This window comes from Impatiens glandulifera, chromosome 1 (genome assembly GCF_907164915.1).
Source record: "Impatiens glandulifera chromosome 1, dImpGla2.1, whole genome shotgun sequence".
NCBI lineage: Eukaryota > Viridiplantae > Streptophyta > Magnoliopsida > Ericales > Balsaminaceae > Impatiens > Impatiens glandulifera.
In genome coordinates, this window is record NC_061862.1 from 21,590,686 (window position 1) to 21,591,909 (window position 1,224).

General features: G+C 39.6%; 1 protein-coding gene across 1 annotated transcript; it reads right to left on the reverse strand.

The window, feature by feature from the left end:
- On the reverse strand, nucleotides 1-1,224 carry LOC124920709 (F-box protein CPR1-like). The gene has a single exon (XM_047461266.1). It carries the CDS (start codon nucleotides 1,222-1,224, stop codon nucleotides 1-3), a length of 1,224 nt encoding a protein of 407 aa, XP_047317222.1.

Consider the following 1,224-nt stretch of genomic DNA (forward strand, 5'->3'; position numbering starts at 1 on the left):
TTATCCAGCTTCTGCAACAGTACCAACAGATACTAGACTTTCCAAACAAGACTCCATATCTTCAAGTGAATCTTCCTCAGAATGAAACCTAACATCTTCAAGTGATCTCGTTTCTAAGTTATACCAAACAAGATCGGCACCCATCTCCAAAAGTACTTTCTTACCATTTTTCGAATAAACAATACATCTAAAAAAATAGTTAATTATATCCGGAATGTTTTGCTCCGCCAATGTAATGAATCTCGACCAAGATTCATTCTCCCCACCGTATTGGTTCAGCAACCATACATCCACATTCCCCGAATAATAGTGACAAGATAACGATAAACATCCTTCAAAACTAGCCAAGTAGGAAGAGAATTCACAATCACGGTATTCAGGCTGTTGAATTACTCTATAGGTCTCCAACCCGAGATCAAATGCAAGAATGGAACTATTCGAATTCACATCTATCGACATCCAGTGCATCGAACCACCAACTACGGAATTTCCAATTCTATTCAAATTCGGATATTGGTTAGGAAATTTATCTGCAGTATGCCACGAATTTGATCTTAAACTATAAACCTTAACCTCGTAATTTATGACAACATCCAGAACAACCGCAACTCTCACCACTTTGTAGTCGTCATTGGTGTTATCGTAACCGAATCCATAAGTACAATATTGGGGAAGGTCGAGCTCATCTTTGATCTCTAACGATGCGAAAGGAAGTTCTATAGACTTTTTCGTTGAAGGATTCCATAAAACTACAATGTCTATGTAATCTACAACGCGGATGTTCGATCCATCATTTTGGCGAATGTTGGAATGATTTAGGGGTCCTACAGTTATCCTGGTTGATTGGTTCCATGAAAGGGTAGCTTGCTTGATATTTGACAAACAGAGCAATCCATCGCAGGTTCCCCAAATACGGTTCTTATAAAGATGATGCCTCAAGGGATTGTCATCGATCTCTACCGGTTGAAGAATGCCATCACCCTCGACCGAATCTAAATCCAAGCGAAAGAGTCTGGAAAAATCAAAGAGATCGGGAGTGACGTAACTCAGGAAGAGATTAAGGTTGTTCTTGGTTTTAACTGATTGTTTCAGATGCGATTTGATGAAATTGGGGCTACCGATTAGGGTAAGCCAGAATCGAGATGTAACCCTTAAACGGAGCAGAGTTTTGACAGGCAATCGAGAAAGAATTTCGTATCGAATATCATCCGGCAAAATCGACAT

Bases quoted from the DNA above. Each gene is read 5' to 3' on its own strand.
- LOC124920709 (XM_047461266.1), bottom strand. From the start codon at position 1,224: ATGTCGATTTTGCCGGATGATATTCGATACGAAATTCTTTCTCGATTG.